We start from the raw sequence: 16736 nt of genomic DNA on the forward strand, positions 1-16736 counted from the left end.
TAATCATGGCCGATGGGTCTTTGTATAATACTTTAATCATATCAATGAATCCTTTTCCTAACCCCATCCTTTGTAATACTGCCCATAGATACGACCATTCCAGCCTGTCAAAGGCTTTCATAGCATCCAGGGACAGCATCGCCTTAGGTATGGTGTCTTCTTTGTCTGCATCTAGTACGTGCAGTATTCGTCTTATGTTATCAGTGATCAGGCGACCTCTTATGAAGCCAGTTTGGTCCGGATGAACTAAAGACGTCATATGCTTTTGTAATCTGATGGCTAATACCTTAGAGTACAGTTTGACATCGGTTCCGAGGAGGCTTAAGGGTCTGTAACTACCGCACTCTGTGGGGTCTTTGTCTTTTTTGAGAAGGACTGAAATGAGTGCAATATTGTCGTGTTTATGGAAGCTCCCCTCCTTGACTGAGTATAAGATCATATTTAGTAATAAGGGTCCAATTATGTCCCAACAAGAAAGGTACATTTCTGATGGGATACCGTCTCTTCCGGATATGGCCTTCTTGAGTTCCTCTAGTGTGATCGGTGTTTCTAAGTGTTTAGCGTCATCCTCCGAAAGTTTAGGGAGAATAATTTGATTAAGATATGTGTCCATTTTGTTTTGATCAAAGGTCGTTTCTGATTTATATAAGTCGGAGTAGAATTCTTTGAATGTATCGTTTATTATTTTGGGGTCTGTTTCAAGTACTTGTTGTTTTCTAATGGCAGTTATATCTGCAAATTTTGCATTAATTCTTAATCGCATGGCTAATAGGTGACTAGGTTTAGAACCTTGGGAGTACTGCTGTTGTCTTGTGCTGCGTATTTGCATTTCCGATTGTTGTCTGTATATGGCATTGATCTCTGTTTTTAGTACGTTAACTTGATTTTCTAGTCTAGTTGAGTTGTTGTATTTTAAAGAATTAAATAACGTTGAGTAAAGCGTTTCCAGTTCATACAGTTTTGTGCATTGATTCTTGCGCATTATGGAGGAAAATCTATCAGTGAAATCCTTGATCATACCCTTTACCGACATCCATATTATTCTGGGGTCTTGCACCGAGTTTGCATTCTCCCGTAGGAATACTGTGAGAGCTTCTTTGAGTTGTGTAATGAATTCCTTGTTATTAAGCAGCATCGAATTAAAACGCCATCTTGGGGCCCGGGAAGATAGTATACCAAATGTTGCTTTTAGGAGTAAATAACAGTGATCTGATAGTGCATTGGGTATCATTTCCACTTCATATTTATCAAATAGTCTCGGGGATGCAAAGACATAATCAATTCTGGATAATGTGTTATGTCTCGCCGATCGACAAGAGTACTTTCGGGTCGTGGGATTAAGTGAACGCCATAAATCATTTACACCTGTAATCTTTGACCAATCCTTTAATGCTTTAGATGAATTTTTTTGTTCGCTGGAAAAGGCGAGGTAAGATTTGTCCATCCTTGGATTCCAAATGGCATTAAAATCCGCACCTATTATAAATGAGTAATCGGGATGGTTTAACATTTCATCGGTTAGTGTAGTGAAGAAACCCTCTTCGTACAAATTTGGGGCATATACCGCTGCCAACGCTATTTTCCTGTTATTGTGTACAATCCTAGCTATAGTTATATGCCCATCCGCATTCGACCATACCCCCTTTAATTCAATATTTAACTTACGTCTGACGACTATGGCTACACCTCGAGTTCTCGTACCAAAAGAAGAGTGACTAATATTATGGTATGTGTTATCCGCTAACGTATCTATGTCTTCCTCTAAAATGTGCGTTTCGCTTAGTAGAGCCACGTCCACATGTTCTTTTTTCATCAGTGTGAGCACGCTTTTGCGTTTGTGTTGTTTGTTTATCCCACCAGTGTTCCATATCATTATATTCAAACTAGCCATAATCTATGCATGTTTTTGTGTTTGAATATCTGAGTAATTAAAGTAATTATACATTTGTCCAAAATAGCTGGTTCAGATATGGTTAATCCAGCTGCCCTGTGATCAGATGAATCCATATTATTTATTTTTCCGACATCAAATGCGTAATTTCTTATCGTACAAATATTGTCATATTTATTTTAATTATGATTAAGTAATTAATTCCAAGGAGGCCTGTAGCGTTGACATGAAGGAATCACTATGAGAACACAGTCTGTCAAGTTAATAACATTTTCAATTAGTCAATCAATCATAAGTGTGCTCCTCAGCACTCTTAAATCTGCTCTCAGCCACGCTCAAATCTGATCTCAGGAAAATTTGGGGAATCGCGCTACCAGCCCTAATATGTCTTAAATGGGCAGAAATCTGCCTAAGAGGAAATCTTTGGTCATAAATCCGTTCGGGAATGAGACCCACTGTCTTCGCGACTGAGTCAGGTTCTGAATTATCTGCCATCACACCATGGTTGTGTTGTTGTTGTTACTAGTGGCACATTCTTCAGCTCAATGAAAGTGACGTCGCGTGTCTCCTATCCGTCATGCAGCGCATTCAGGCCCACGTGAGAAGTTGAGAGGAAGACAGCCGGTGGCTGTTTTTTTTCACAATCTAATATTCATTTTACAGTCTATTGTATGTTTTTTTTTTTTTTTTTTTTTTACACTTCGATTATTGCTATGGCAACAGATCAAAAAGTTTGAACCTGCTCCAGAGCAGGGTTTAGCTCAGTTAGCTCGATAACCTGCATGGCCACACCCTCGCAAAGAAATGCAGCTCGCTTCCTGAAATAATTCTCACAGTCCCATTATACGATTCTGAATTATGTTTTTGCCTATAGATTATGCATTTAACTTGTCGGCGAGGCTATTGAGCCGTACTGTATTGTACCCATTCTGCAATCTGTTAATAAAGTTTTAAATCAATCAATCAATCAATGCCGTTAGAAAATCAGGATTTCTGCGATCAACACCTGCTGTCTTTTCAGCTGAGGCGGCCACGCGCAATTATCCTGAGTATCAAGTCTGGTTCGAATTAACGAGACTGAATCAGCGTTCGAGGAACAGGGAAAGTCTGGATTCAAACATCGGGTTAATTGAATCTGGATAATGGGCCTTTTTTATTTATTTTTTTTGCATTTTTACAGCTTTATTGGTCACGCAGGACCGACAGAGGAGAGGGCGAACGGGAGGAGAGGTGGGGGAGACATGCGACAAATAACGACGGGAGCTGGCCTCGAACCCGGGTCGGCCGCGTAGGTGCGCGAGGCACTATGGTATGCGCCACGAGGGCGCCCCCAGATAATGGGACTTTTCATCGACTTAGTTGAACCAGGTACGAGGAATAGGGCCCTGATGAAGACTCCTCCTGTCTCTTTCTTTTCTGTTTCTTCTTCTTGCTGGCTGCCTTTTCAAGCTGGGGTGGAGTACACTGGGATGTACTAGGCTTGGCAGGTGGTCTAGGCTGGGATGTACTAGGCTTGGCAGGTGGTCTAGGCTGGGATGTTCTAGGCTTGGTAGGTGGGCTGGGGTGCATTGGGCTCTGCGCGGTCTGTCCTCAGCTCATCCATCGCCTCCAAGTTGGTGAAGAAACGGCCCATGTTGTGCTCATTAAAAGCACTGTCATGTGCTTGTCACATGTGACAACCAACCCCAAAGAAAATGTGACGACCAACCCCAACTGGAATGTCTTGCTAGTATCAAGGCCAACAACAATCAAAAAATGTGTTAGTTAGCCAACAACAATCTAAACTATAGTTTTCCCTTCACCCTTTTTAAGGGTAACAATTGTTTCATTATAAACCAATTGTGTAAATGCCTAGAAGAAAAATACTGAGGAGCTGAATATTTACAATTCCACATGAAAAACACAAAAAGTCCTCTCACCTAAAGTTCAGCTGTCTTTCTCCAAAGAAGACTATGTAGGTGAGCTCTGATCCCAATTCTGGACATTTCCATACCAAAATATAGGAGAAAGCACCTTTTGGTGGTGAAATATAATGAATGTGACAACCTACCCGTGTGACAACCATCCCCGTTCTCCCCTACAGGGATTTTGTACATGGATTTTGTATTTTATTTTATATATTTCTTCATTTTTATGTCAAAGAAAAGCACAGTTTTGCTGCTATTTTTCTTTTAAACATCTATACTTTGTTAGTTTTCTCTTAGTACGTCCCCCCACATCCCTCATTGACACATTAATACAGTAATATTGAACATCCAGGTGGAGTTTGAACCATCACTCCCTTGTGACAGCCTGACCCCCACCCCATTCCTCCTGGTACAATATAAATTGGCAGAGAGAGAGAGAGAGAGAGAGAGAGAGAGAGAGAGAGAGAGAGAGAGAGAGAGAGAGAGAGAGAGAGAGAGAGAGAGAGAGAGAGATGTACAGTATATTGCTGTTCCAGCAGTGTTGGTGTGGAGGTGGTCCGTTCCCCAGTGTCCTGGGCCAGAGACACATGGACTGTGAAGGTCAGCCTTTTAGCCACGACTGTGCTTAGAGCATCACACTGCTGCTAGCACACCACACACACACACACACACACACACACACACACACACACACACACACACACACACACACACACACATACGCACACACACACACGCACGCACACACGCACACACACACACACAGACACACACACAGACACACACACACAAATGCTAACAAAAGCAAACACGCACTGTCCCAAACTGTCATAGAGGCAGGGGAGGGGAGGAGGGAAAGGTAGAGGGAATATTACATTCTTCCATCTCTCCTACCTACCCTTGTCGCACACACACACACTCTGTCTGCCCACACCTTGTCAACCCCCAGACATTTGAGGAGTAAGGACAGGAGGAGGCAAAGGAGATGGATTAAGGGGGAGAGAGAAGAAGATACAGGAGGCATATTTGGCGTGTGTGTGTTTGTGTGTGTGTACGTGTGTGTGCGTTTGTGTGTTTTTGTGTGCGTGCATGTGCCTGCGTGTGCCTGCGTGTGTGTGTGTGTGTGTGTGGTGTGCGAGGATGTCCACACCTCTCACCTGCAGTGCCCTAATGCAGTGCCCTAGTCATCCTCAGCTGCTGTTGGAGAGCCACAGCGGAGCAGCCAGCCGGGACACAGCGTGGTCTGCCTCAGTGTAGGGGGAGTAAAGGGGGTTACCGTTGGAAGAAAAGGGGGTACCGTTGGAAGAAAAGGGGGTAGCCTAACCGTTGGGAATTTAACCCTTTCGCTACCACACTACAGAAGGTTAACCCTTTACTATCACACTACAGACGGTTACAGTAACCTGCTGTCGTGTGGCAGTGAAAGGGTTAACCGTCCATATTGTCGCAGCGAAAGGGTTAAACCGTTTGGTAGTGCGGCAGTGAAAGGGTTAATGTCACTGAAAAGCGCATAGGTCCACTGTTTTTGTTGTCATCTTGGATTGAAAGATCACACAGTCATTTCTGGGATAAAGATATATTTACATTTTTAAACACGGTCGTCAGAAAATTTACATAGAAATCGCACAATGGCAGCATATGTTTTTTGAGTGATTAGCATTTGTGTATTTCTTCCCATGGCGTATGTTGAAGTCCTCCCACCCTGCACCCTGTCTGTATTGCTACTGCAGGATTTACACAACAGTCCCTCTGGGGTGAAGCAGAAATTGCAGCACACATAAAAAAAGGAAAGAAAAAAGTAAAGAAACCGACAGGCACTCGTTAGCATAACTTTACAATTCCTCTAAAAAGTGAGTGGTATAAAAAGTGTATATTTTACTCTGTGTGTCATAAAGGCCTTCTCTCTCATCTTACTCTATATGCCAATTTACCACTCTCGTGCGACAACCACAGACAGGGTTGGGGGGGGGGGGGGGGGTCGCACGAGAGCCTGGTAAAGTTCTTCTAATCATGGTTAGTTTTTTCGTTCTTCAAATTGGTTCATGTGTTGTCTGAAGACAGTCATGATGCAAGCCATTCTGAAGAAGGTGTGTTCACACCGAAACGTCATGATATGATTTCAGGCTGCCAATAAATTTGAAAAAACCTGGAGTGCGTGCCTGGACATTGTTTCCCTATTTTTATGTATGATATCAGAGGTTACAGCACCCAGTGTCAGGTCTAGTGAGGTGAGCGCGTTCTACTACTTTTTTCACTTGTCTGAAGACAGGCCTGCATCACATACCTCCAGCCTCGTGTTTGTCTCTGGACGTGCAGGATAGGATTATGCTTTGACGTTAATGGAATGACACATGCACCTGGTGAAATTACAAATCATTACCTGAAACTCTTCATTTGTCCAAAAATACAATGAATGTACACACATTTAAAGTCACAGAGCTCCACGGTAGGGATGGTGTAATGTTTTCCCAGATCAAGTGATCGAGTAGTGATTGAGTACTCATTTATGCAAATCCATTTTTAGAATACTGTAAAGAGCATGGCGGCAATAACAATGCACAGCAATGCTTAACGCATATTGTCCGTCAAAGCAGTCAGTTACCATTTGTAATAATTACATTAGGCCTACCTCGACTCTGTCTGGAGCAGGTCTCTCCATTCATGGAAACTAGGGGTGCACCGATATATCGGTCGGGTATCGGTATCGGCCGATAAGTGCCTTGTTGCCTGCTATCGGCCTATCGGCCGATAAGCTCAAATGTGCCGATAGCAGTCGCCGATAAATAACCATCAATTTGTGTAGCGTCAAAAGGCAAAAAAAAATAATTCACTCGCGACCTACCTGCACAACGCCCGCCGTCCCCCACACACACACACAAGCTACTGCATCAAAGTTACTACTTATGATTAACAAGGCATTCGTTTTGTGGCATTAACATTATATAGTTAGTGTTACACGTTCATAACATCAGCATATTATTTACCCGAACGTAGCAAGCGTTCATACTAGCTCAGTTCCTTCCGTTGCTCACAGAGCCCTGAGTTTTACCCATTCTGCAATCTGTTAATAACGTTTTCAATCAGACACATGTATAGAAAGGCTTTGTTTTATTATAACATTAGTTGCAGTAAAATCATTATGCCTCATTTAAGTCATCCTGCGGAGCTAAAAGCTAAACGTCAGCCGCGCCGTGTTGTTGTTCTAGAAATCCTCTCGTCAACTCAAAATCAATGGCGGACGAAAGCCGAAGTAAAAAATGTATACGGCTTGCCGATTGGTGGTAACAGCAGAGGCGGGTGCAAGCGGTGTGTGACGTAATTGGCAGAATCGACTGTCAATCAAAATGTCATTGGTTGAGACAATAGTATCTCGCTGCAGCCCAGCAGGTAGACCATGCTGGGAGAACTAGTATCTAGCTGCAGCCCTGCAGAACATACTGGGAGAGAGATAGTGCTATTTCATGATGTCTTGATGTTTCCTTTTTTTAAGTAAGTAAAGAGGCCTATGTTCATATCGGTGAGCACAATTTGTAAGACAAATATACAGTAGTTTCATAAAAAAAAAAGTACAAAAAAAGTACAAAAAAAAATATTAAAAAAAAATTATATTTAAAACATATTTAAAAAAAATATTTTGCCACAAATATCGGTATCGGTATCGGCCGATTGTGTTAGTTGAACAATCGGTATCGGTATCGGTGGCACATTTTCATATCGGTGCATCCCTAATGGAAACGCAGAGTTTTGGTACAGGATGTGTTCTCTTTGGCTAGCAGTAGTAGCAGTTTCTGGGTCCATGTACTGTAGCACAACTAACATTAACAGTTAGCTAGGCACAACTTCAGCGTGTCCATATGAATGTCTATGAGCGCTATGCAAAGTGGGCGACATAGTGTTGACACAATTTGGAAATGCACAAACACAAACTGCTGTTTTTATCTGTTTTAGCTAGCTGAATTCCAACGCAACAAAGTTTTTGTGGTAACTGTTGTGAAGGATCAGATTAAACCGAATATGTATATTTATTTATATATATATATTTAATTGTATTTGTATATCGTTTGATATCCCCTGTATATTCCTTGTACAATATGCATTGAATATCCCCGTTTCTACTAAACAGCCCATAATAGTTTCATTCTACCATTGGACGAGAACCTGGCGCCAGGTTGCCATACCCCTAGGTCCAAGTTCAATCGTGCCGCCTAACATGTCGAGGCAACCCCCGGTTCCGCGCAGTAATATGCCGGGCGAAATACGAATGGTACTATTTGTTCATAGCGCATATATATATGGCGCTCGTAAAGTAGAACTTTCTTTTAGTCCAGTTCTTTACCCTCCAACAGAGTGACAGACGCAAAAGCCTCCCCACGACGCACGTGCGGTGTAGTAGGGCCTACTTGGCCCAGAATAGGCATTGAGATATCGTGTAGATTAATAGTTGAATGGTCATAGTTTGGCACCATACCGTCGAGTTGGACGTATTCTATTAAGCTAATAATAGTCTATTTATGTATGGTGCATCGTTCGGTTCGAGTTCTACAGTTATCAGTACCCCCATCGTTCCTGACGTTATCTGGACGCTTAACCAGGCTGGTCAGACCCCTAGTGGTGATTGCATCCGAGGAGCTCCGGGTCAAGAGCGACTGGACCTGTATATTGGATTACTCTACCCTGACGACGGCGAGCCTTCCACGGCTCTTGGATTATGCTTTGTGTGCTTTGATTATTCCATGGATAAAGGCCAACACTGCCGAGTGTTGGAATTACCCCCCGGAGAGGACTCCAGGTGAGGCGGCGCTCTACACGTGAGGTCGCACCACGTCTCTCCGTTGTGGACCGGCAGATACCGTTCCACAGAGGGTCCAGCTGTATTCGTCTGCGGCCCGAGGTTCTGTGGGCACTGTGTCCAAGACTTTGGATTCTCCCAAGACACCGTCGGCCAGATGGGATACCGCCAGCGGCTTCTCTAACCCCCCCCTCCTACTGTCTTACAACCAGCGGGACCCCCCCCCCCCTTAGTGTATCCAGCTATAATCATTTAAGTACCCTCGCTATCGTTTCCTAAATATTCCAGGTTGTATACTTACTCCCTGCGCAACCAGAGATTGGACATTCAATGTTGATTTACCTACGAATACTCATTTGCCATAAAAGTGCATATTCAATATTTCAAATCATAAATGTAATTAAGTGAATGTTGTATACACCTTTTGCTGTATTAAATATTCGATTTGGTACATTTGTGTTGGTTCGTTTCATCAGGTGGGAAAGTGTTCATCATACTTATATCTTGTACTGGGTGGCCAGAAGTTAAAGTACATGAGGTAGTGGTATTAAATATCATATCTAACAATACAGTCAGGGAATTGTACCCCTCAGTTACAATTGGTCCTTCGAGCCGGATGGTAACTAGTGTAATATTAATATAGTGTTATTAATATCGAAATGGCCTATGATGAACACTCCACGAAACGATCCTCCTAACCTAGAACGCCCGCGGCGCAGACGACAGACACCTCAGTACTTAGAGGCTTACACTGTCAGTCAACTACCTAGCCTTCGACAAACGGTAAACGTGGTAAAAGTAGAAAGTAGAATTATGTCTGACCTTAACGACCAGGTTTCCCCGACCACAGAGGCCCTAGTAGGTCCTAATGTAACTGACCAAGCCCACGGTGGGGACCAGGAGGGAATTGACATGCCTTTACCCCCCGCCACTACTCAAGAAGTAGTCCCCGACAAGCCCCGGGAGGAAGACAACCCTACAGAGAGAGAACTCTGCACGGAAGAAGAGGAGGAGAGCGCCGAGGAACTAGAGCTCCAGGACTCCCCAACGAGTACCCCCAGGAGCGGTTCACGCAGGAGCGGCTCACCTCCACTACCGCCTTCCTCCAGCGAAGCGGAGAGGACACTACAACAGGCGTTCCTCGTCAGCCTGACAGCCTCTACCGAACGCGATCGGCTCCAAGCACAGACGCTTAGCGAGCGCGAACGTCTCCAAGCACAGGCGACCAGCGAGCGCGAACACCTCCAAGCACAGCAACGGAGCGAAGAACAGCGCACAAGTCTGGAGATGAGACGCTTCCAGATGGAAGAGAATATGGCAAGAGACCGGGCCGACGCCCAGCGCGCCGCTGCCGGTGCCCAAAGAGAAACAGAGCGCGCCGCCGCCGACGCCCAGCGCGCCGCTGCCGGTGCCCAAAGAGAAACAGAGCGCGCCGCCGCCGACGCCCAGCGCGCCGCTGCCGGTGCCCAAAGAGACGCAGAGCGCGACAGACTACAAGCGCAACTAATAGAGCAGCTGATCAAAAGGACAACTCCCTCTCCCTCCGTCAGGGGCTCAAGGAACTCGTCGAGACAGCAGTCAAGAGCAGCGTCACCGCAACGAGCAAGCGACCCTGAACTTGACCAACAGACCGAGTCTAGACCCCCCGCAGACCCCCTTCCCATACCGGTCCAAGCGAGACCCAGCTACAAGGAAGGAGCGGCCTACACGGCGGAGAAGCTAAATAAACGATTACAAGATCTGGAAGATTTGATAGAAGAAGAAGAGGGAGAAGAGGAGAACCAAGCCCGACGACAGCACAGTACTCCACCGGACCAGGAGGTCCCATACAGTCCAGGCTATACCCCCGCGGCGCTGCGCTACAGACCCCCGACTCTATTTACGGGTGAGCACGACGCACGACCAGCCCCGAGGAACAGTACCTGGACCAGCGGGCCATGGTACCCTGCCAGTACCAGCCCACAGCGAGGCGCAAGAGGGGACTCGCCCAGGAGGTCTCTCCCCCAACGCTCGCCGATGTATCAGCCATCCACGGCGTCATACAACACCACGCCGTCATTCCCAGACTTCGCCTATGAGAGTCGAGCAGAGTACACGGAGCTCCGGATGTGCTTAGAGACAATGATGGTGGAGGTCGCTGACGAACGCCACAAGTATGCAATATTATTGAAGCACCTGAAAGTACCGCGAGCGCACAATATAGCGCTAGCCTATGCTACCTCCTCGACCCCATACACAGCGGCCCTTGCAGCGCTGGATCAAAGATATGGACGTATATGGGATTACGTAATCCAGGAGATAAGGCATATTGACCGCCTACCCCCAGCCACAGACAATCGCTCACTAGACGACCTGTCAATCAAAGTGCAGTCCCTGGTGGGGATGCTGGGAGCTCAACGGGAGAAGGGCATGCATGAGCTGTACGCCAACTCTAACGTTGAGAGGATTTTGGAGAAGCTGCCACCCGCAAGACAGGAGCGCTTTCGGCGGCAGAGGGACTACCGAGATCCCGACGGCCCCGAGCCATCCCTCCTCGATCTGGCCGACTTCCTGGCGAGAGAGGTCAGCAGCTTACGACTGGACACCTTCGGGCGGAGCACGCCAAGCTCCAGAGAGGGACCCAGGAGAATAAGTGATGGAAGAAGATCGGTGACTGTCATGCACCAATCAGAGTCAGTACCGAGCAGTAAGAGTCACAGCACCCCCTCGAGAAAGGAGAAGTGGAAGATAGCGTGTCCCTACTGTGAGAAAGAACACTGGCTGTCACAATGTGACTCATTCACAAAGATGAATGCAGAAGAAGTGAGCCAATGGATAAAGTCCAACCGGCGCTGTTATCGATGTGCGCGGTCCCACATGGCAGCCGAATGCCGCCTAAAGAAAAGGTGCAGCCGGTGCGATGGAGCCCATCTAGATATACTACACGATAGTAACGGAAGACGGCCTATACCTGCACCACGGAGCGGCACCAGGGCAAGTGTCATGTACATTGACCCCGCCAGCAGCAACGGAGCTCAAGTGCTCTTAAAGGTAGTCCGTGTGACATTGAGCTACCAGGATAAAGTCATGGACACTTACGCCGTCCTTGATGACGGGTCAGAGAAGACCCTTCTGCTCGCCTCCGCTGCGACTCAGCTGGGACTGCGGGGGAGCAAGAACGAAATGACGATTCGGACAATAAGAAGAGATTTAAAGACGATAAAGGGCGAGAATGTCTCCTTCACTATCGCAGCCAACGGGCAGCCAGAGCGACGGTACAAGATCACAAATGCTTTCACCAGCCAAGAAATAGGACTCTCGCAGTACACCTACCCTGTCACCAAGTTGATGGATAAATATGTGCACCTGCGCCAATTACCTATCCCGCTCATAGACGGCGCTACCCCGACCCTGTTGATAGGCTCCGACCATGCAGAACTCATAGTCCCGATTGACCGGGTCCATACAGGCCCCCGAGGCTGTCCTGCAGCAGTCGAGACCCGCCTAGGATGGACATTACAAGGCCCCCTCGCTAAATCTCTCAACCGAACCGCAGCCACTAGCTGCTTCCACTCCAGAACGACAGAAGGAGACACCACACTCCTGCAGCCTGTCGAGAAGAAAATAGACTGGCGACGCTGTGCGCTGCTCCGCGCCTCCCTGATCAAAGACGGCTTTGATCTCCGGCAGCAGGCCAGCAGCGACCCCCCAGTATTATTTGCACTACAGAAACACGTCACAGAGGACCCAGCAGCAGATGAAGAGGTCCAACACAGTGTGAAGAACAGTTTCTACGTGGACAACTGTCTACAAAGCGTCTCGACTCAAGAAGAAGCCGAGGCTCTCCTAATCAAGTTACGCGCCTCCCTAATCAAAGGAGGCTTTGATCTCAGGCAGTGGGCCAGCAGTGACCCGCACGTATTGCGCAGCCTCTCCTCCGCAGACAAGGCTGCCAGCAGCGAGACCTGGATGGCGACAATCCCAGGAGAAGCCCAAGAAATGACACTAGGATTAGTCTGGCGCTTCAAAACAGACTCGCTCCACTATAGACACAAACCCTTGGCTCCAGAGCAAGGAAGGTCGGCGGCGATACCGACCACCAGACGGAGTGTGTACAGAACACTCGCCAGACAATATGACCCGTTGGGATGTATTCTACCTTACACCACCAGGGCAAAGATGATTGTACGAGCACTATGGGACAAGGACCAGGGCTGGGACGACCCAATACCCCCACACCTTGCCTCAACATGGAGAGAGTGGGAGACGGAACTCCGCTCACTCCCAGGTGTCAATATACGCCGCAGCTACTTCCCATCCACAGTGAGGCCAGAGACATGCGAGATTGAGCTACACGTCTTCAGCGACGCCTCCGAAGTAGCCTACGGATCGGTTGCCTATTTGCGTGCCCAAGAGATGGGAGGAGAGATACACACTGCTTTCATACTGGCCCGCTCAAGAATAGCCCCACGTAAGCAACAATCTATCCCACGTCTAGAGCTCTGCGCAGCCCTCGCAGGAGCGCATCTAGCCACGTTAATCCAACGTGAACTCACCATTCCGGTGCATAGAACAATCTTGTGGTCAGATTCCACGACAGTACTCACATGGATTAAGTCTGATTCATGCAGATACAAAGTCTTCGTGGGAGTCAGAGTCACCGAGATTCAAGAATTAACAGAAGAAGCAAGCTGGAGGTATGTGGATACCAAACACAACCCAGCTGACGTCATCACCCGGGGAATGTCCCTGGATGACCTAACCCGTCGCAACATCTACAGTGACGGACCAGCATTCCTCCAGCTCCCGGAAGGAGATTGGCCTACGCCCACCCCGAGGGAAGCAAGTAACGAGGAGGCTGAGAACAAGAAGCCTATGTTCTGTGGACTGAGCACTGTCGCCTCCACAGACCCGAACATAGATGACTGCATTACCCTAGAGAGTGCGCAACAAAGAACATTCCTGCGGCACCACCCAGAGATTCAATCCACCACTGACATGTCAGCAGCTGACTACGAAGAAGCAGAACTTCTTCTACTACAACGAGCCCAGAGAGACTCGTTCCCCGATGAGCTAGACTGTCTACAGGGAGGAAACCCCGTCCCATCAGACAGCAGACTGATTCACCTGGCACCAGAGAGTGACGCACATAATCTCATCAGAGTGGGTGGTCGCCTGCGGAGAGCCCCCGATCTACCAGATGACATTAAGCACCCGATCGTCTTGAACAGCCGACACAAGGTCACAGAGCTGATCATAAAGAAATACAACGAGGATGTGCACCACGCAGGAGCAGAGAGAGTCTTCGCGGAGATCAGACGTCGTTATTGGATATTGCAAGGGAGAGAAGCAGTACGGCGCTTCCAGCGAACCTGTCTAGACTGCCGTAAGTGGCGCGCGCAGCCCAGCATACCACGGATGGCTGACCTACCCCCCTGTCGCCTCCGAATCGGCGACAAGCCATTCCACTCCACAGGCATGGACTGTTTTGGCCCGTTGTATATAAAGAGAGGAAGAGGCACCGAGAAGCGGTGGGGTATTGTATTCAAATGCATGACCACCAGAGCGATACATATCGAGCTCCTTCCGACCATGAGCACAGACTCATTCCTTATGGCCTTCCGGAGATTCATATCACGGAAAGGACAACCGTCTACATTGTTGTCTGATCACGGGACCAACTTCAAAGGCGGAGAAAGAGAGCTGAGAGAGAGCTTCCAAGCTATGGGCCCAGAACTTAAGACCCACCTCGCTCCAGCCCAGATTGACTTCCAGTTTAATCCCCCGAACGCACCCCACTTCGGTGGAACCTGGGAACGAGAAGTACGTTCTATAAAGACAGCCCTGTATGCCGTACTCGGAGCCCAGACTGTGGCAGAGGAAGTCCTAATGACAGTCCTCACGGAGATCGAGGGAGTATTGAACTCAAAGCCCCTCGGTTACGTCTCCAGTGATGTAGCAGATGTCGACCCAGTCACCCCCAACACACTCCTAATGGGGCGGCTGGACCCCGCGCTACCCCAGACAATGTACAGGCCCGAAGAAGCGAACGGCCGAAGAATGTGGAGGTACAGCCAAGTACTAGCTGACAAGTTTTGGAGCAGCTTCCTACTTCACTACCTACCGTCTCTACAGACCCGCCAGAAGTGGGTAAAAGAGAGAGACAACTTGACAGAAGGAACAGTCGTCATGATAGTTGACCAGTCACTACCCAGAGCTATGTGGCCGGCTGGCCGCGTAAGCAAAGTGATCACCGGTGCCGATGGCAAGGTCCGAGCAGCTGAAGTACTCGTCCAAGGGCGCACCTACACACGGCCCGTGGCGAGGCTCATAGAACTGCCCCGACTCCCAGATACTATCGATGATGACCATGACCCTATGACTTTGTGAGTTGACTGACCCTTACAGCGGACCTTGAGTGGAAGACAGTGCGGTTAATCTGTCTCTGCTTAGCTAATTAGGTGGGACTAATTAGGGGGCGGCTGTTGTGAAGGATCAGATTAAACCGAATATGTATATTTATTTATATATATTTAATTGTATTTGTATATCGTTTGATATCCCCTGTATATTCCTTGTACAATATGCATTGAATATCCCCGTTTCTACTAAACAGCCCATAATAGTTTCATTCTACCATTGGACGAGAACCTGGCGCCAGGTTGCCATACCCCTAGGTCCAAGTTCAATCGTGCCGCCTAACATGTCGAGGCAACCCCCGGTTCCGCGCAGTAATATGCCGGGCGAAATACGAATGGTACTATTTGTTCATAGCGCATATATATATGGCGCTCGTAAAGTAGAACTTTCTTTTAGTCCAGTTCTTTACCCTCCAACAGAGTGACAGACGCAAAAGCCTCCCCACGTGCGGTGTAGTAGGGCCTACTTGGCCCAGAATAGGCATTGAGATATCGTGTAGATTAATAGTTGAACTGTATTCGTATATAGCTGTATTCGTCTGCGGCCCGAGGTTCTGTGGGCACTGTGTCCAAGACTTTGGATTCTCCCAAGACACCGTCGGCCAGATGGGATACCGCCAGCGGCTTCTCTAACCCCCCCCTCCTACTGTCTTACAACCAGCGGGACCCCCCCCCCCCCTTAGTGTATCCAGCTATAATCATTTAAGTACCCTCGCTATCGTTTCCTAAATATTCCAGGTTGTATACTTACTCCCTGCGCAACCAGAGATTGGACATTCAATGTTGATTTACCTACGAATACTCATTTGCCATAAAAGTGCATATTCAATATTTCAAATCATAAATGTAATTAAGTGAATGTTGTATACACCTTTTGCTGTATTAAATATTCGATTTGGTACATTTGTGTTGGTTCGTTTCATCAGGTGGGAAAGTGTTCATCATACTTATATCTTGTACTGGGTGGCCAGAAGTTAAAGTACATGAGGTAGTGGTATTAAATATCATATCTAACAATACAGTCAGGGAATTGTACCCCTCAGTTACAGTAACGTTTACTCATCTCCAACTCTCTCAGGCTGTTTGCAGGTTTCCATGCCTTGCAGGATTTCAGGTTTCATTGGCAAAAACAAGCATTTTTACTTGGTAACCAAATTAGAATCAATAAATAAATAAAAATCAAGTTCCCTCAAAAACCACTTGAGTTCAGTTGAAATGGCTGGAGTAATGGATTACTCACAGCCCTCCCTAATACACAGTAGGACAGACACACTGACAAGACCTCACAGACCAGAGTTAACACAGAGTCATCACTACAAACATTAACAGTAAACTGTACGCACCGCTCTCCAAATGTAATACTAGTACGTCAGTAGAAGAACTAGCATCCAGAATCCTGTTGTGCAACATGCACCACCACACCATTGTGGAGAATCATCTCACATCATCTCATTTCCTCTGGCATTGTTTGCTCATGTCTCTCTCTCTCTCTCTCTCTCTCTCTCTCTCTCTCTCTCTCTCTCTCTCTCTCTCTCTCTCTCTCTCTCTCTCTCTCTCTCTCTCTCTCTCTCTCTCTCTCTCTCTCTCTCTCTCTCTCTCTCTCTCTCTCTCTCTCTCTCTCTCTCTCTCTCTCTCTCTCTCTCTCTCTCTCTCTCAGGATGGGCGTCTGAGGCCTGGGGATCAGCTCATCGCCATCAACAAGGAGTCCTTGATAGGTGTGACCCACGAGGAGGCTAAGAGCATGCTCAACA

General features: G+C 47.3%; 1 protein-coding gene across 1 annotated transcript in view; it reads left to right on the forward strand.

Moving 5' to 3' along the window:
* Positions 1–16736, forward strand: part of LOC311239840 (syntaxin-binding protein 4) — a gene marked incomplete at both ends in the record, with an annotated part of 344479 nt that overhangs the window by 196335 nt on the left and 131408 nt on the right. Inside the window, one exon of the mRNA XM_084328288.1 lies at positions 16643–16736. This exon is cut by the window's right edge and continues 13 nt beyond it. Within this exon, the coding sequence (XP_084184414.1) occupies positions 16643–16736 (94 nt within the window). The remainder of the gene's footprint in view (positions 1–16642) is intronic.

The sequence above is a fragment of the Notolepis coatsorum genome (genome assembly GCF_963971535.1).
Source record: "Notolepis coatsorum genome assembly, chromosome: 14".
Lineage (NCBI taxonomy): Eukaryota > Metazoa > Chordata > Actinopteri > Aulopiformes > Paralepididae > Notolepis > Notolepis coatsorum.